The following is a 913-nucleotide window of genomic DNA, read 5'->3' as shown; positions in this document are numbered from 1 at the left end:
CCCGTGTCCCCAGATGCCTCCATGGACCTCCCCAGGTTCTCCCCATGGATGTCCCCATGTCCCCAAAGCCATCCCCATGGACTCTTCCATGTCCCCAGGGATGCCCCCATGTCCCCACATGGTTCCACGGACCCACCCAGGTTCTCCCCAGGGATGTCCCCATGTCCCCACATGGTTCCACGGACCCACCCAGGTTCTCCCCAGGGATGTCCCCATGTCCCCACATGGTTCCACGGACCCACCCAGGCTCTCCCCATGGATGTCCCCATGTCCCCAAAGCCATCCCCATGGACTCTTCCATGTCCCCAAAGATGTCCCCGTGTCCCCACATGCCTCCATGGACCTCCCGAGGTTCTCCCCATGTCCCCATGGACATCCCCGTGTCCCCAAAGCCATCCCCATGGACTCTTCCATGTCCCCAGGGATGCCCCCATGTCCCCACATGGTTCCACGGACCCACCCAGGTTCTCCCCATGGATGTCCCCATGTCCCCAAACTGCTCCACGGCCCTCCCCACCTTCTCCCCACGGCCATTCCCACGTCCCCAAGCTGTCCCCGTGTCCCCAAGCAGAGGCAGGTGGCACTTGTGTGTGTGTGTGTGTGGGGGTGAGTTCAGGTTTATTGGGGGGTGGGAGGTGACCGGGGTGTCCCCAACGTCCCCCCAGTTGTCACTTGTAGAACTCGTGCTCCTGTTCGTCCTTCTTGATGACGGTCTTGTACGCCTTCTCGAAGTCCTTGGCCAACACGATGTACCGGTTCTCCCGCACCGCCAGCATGCCACCCTGGGGACAGGCCACCGCGTCACCCACGGCACCCTCACCACGGGGAAAGGCCACCAGGTCACCTCCGGCCACCATGAGGACAGGCCACCATGGAGAAAGGCCACCAGGTCACCGCCGGCGCCTCCAGCCAG

The 913-nt window shown here is 63.3% G+C and overlaps 1 protein-coding gene across 1 annotated transcript in view; it reads right to left on the bottom strand.

Moving 5' to 3' along the window:
- Positions 1–648: 648 nt before the first annotated feature.
- PSMC4 (proteasome (prosome, macropain) 26S subunit, ATPase, 4) overlaps positions 649–913 on the bottom strand; it is a 17,190-nt gene continuing 16,925 nt past the window's right edge. The window contains exon 7 of the mRNA XM_009891558.1: positions 649–782. Within this exon, the coding sequence (XP_009889860.1) occupies positions 669–782 (114 nt within the window). The 3' untranslated portion in view covers positions 649–668. The remainder of the gene's footprint in view (positions 783–913) is intronic.

Source organism: Charadrius vociferus, unplaced genomic scaffold, assembly GCF_000708025.1.
Source record: "Charadrius vociferus isolate BGI_N301 unplaced genomic scaffold, ASM70802v2 scaffold1031, whole genome shotgun sequence".
Classification (NCBI taxonomy): domain Eukaryota; kingdom Metazoa; phylum Chordata; class Aves; order Charadriiformes; family Charadriidae; genus Charadrius; species Charadrius vociferus.
This window is presented reverse-complemented; position numbering and strand designations above follow the sequence as displayed.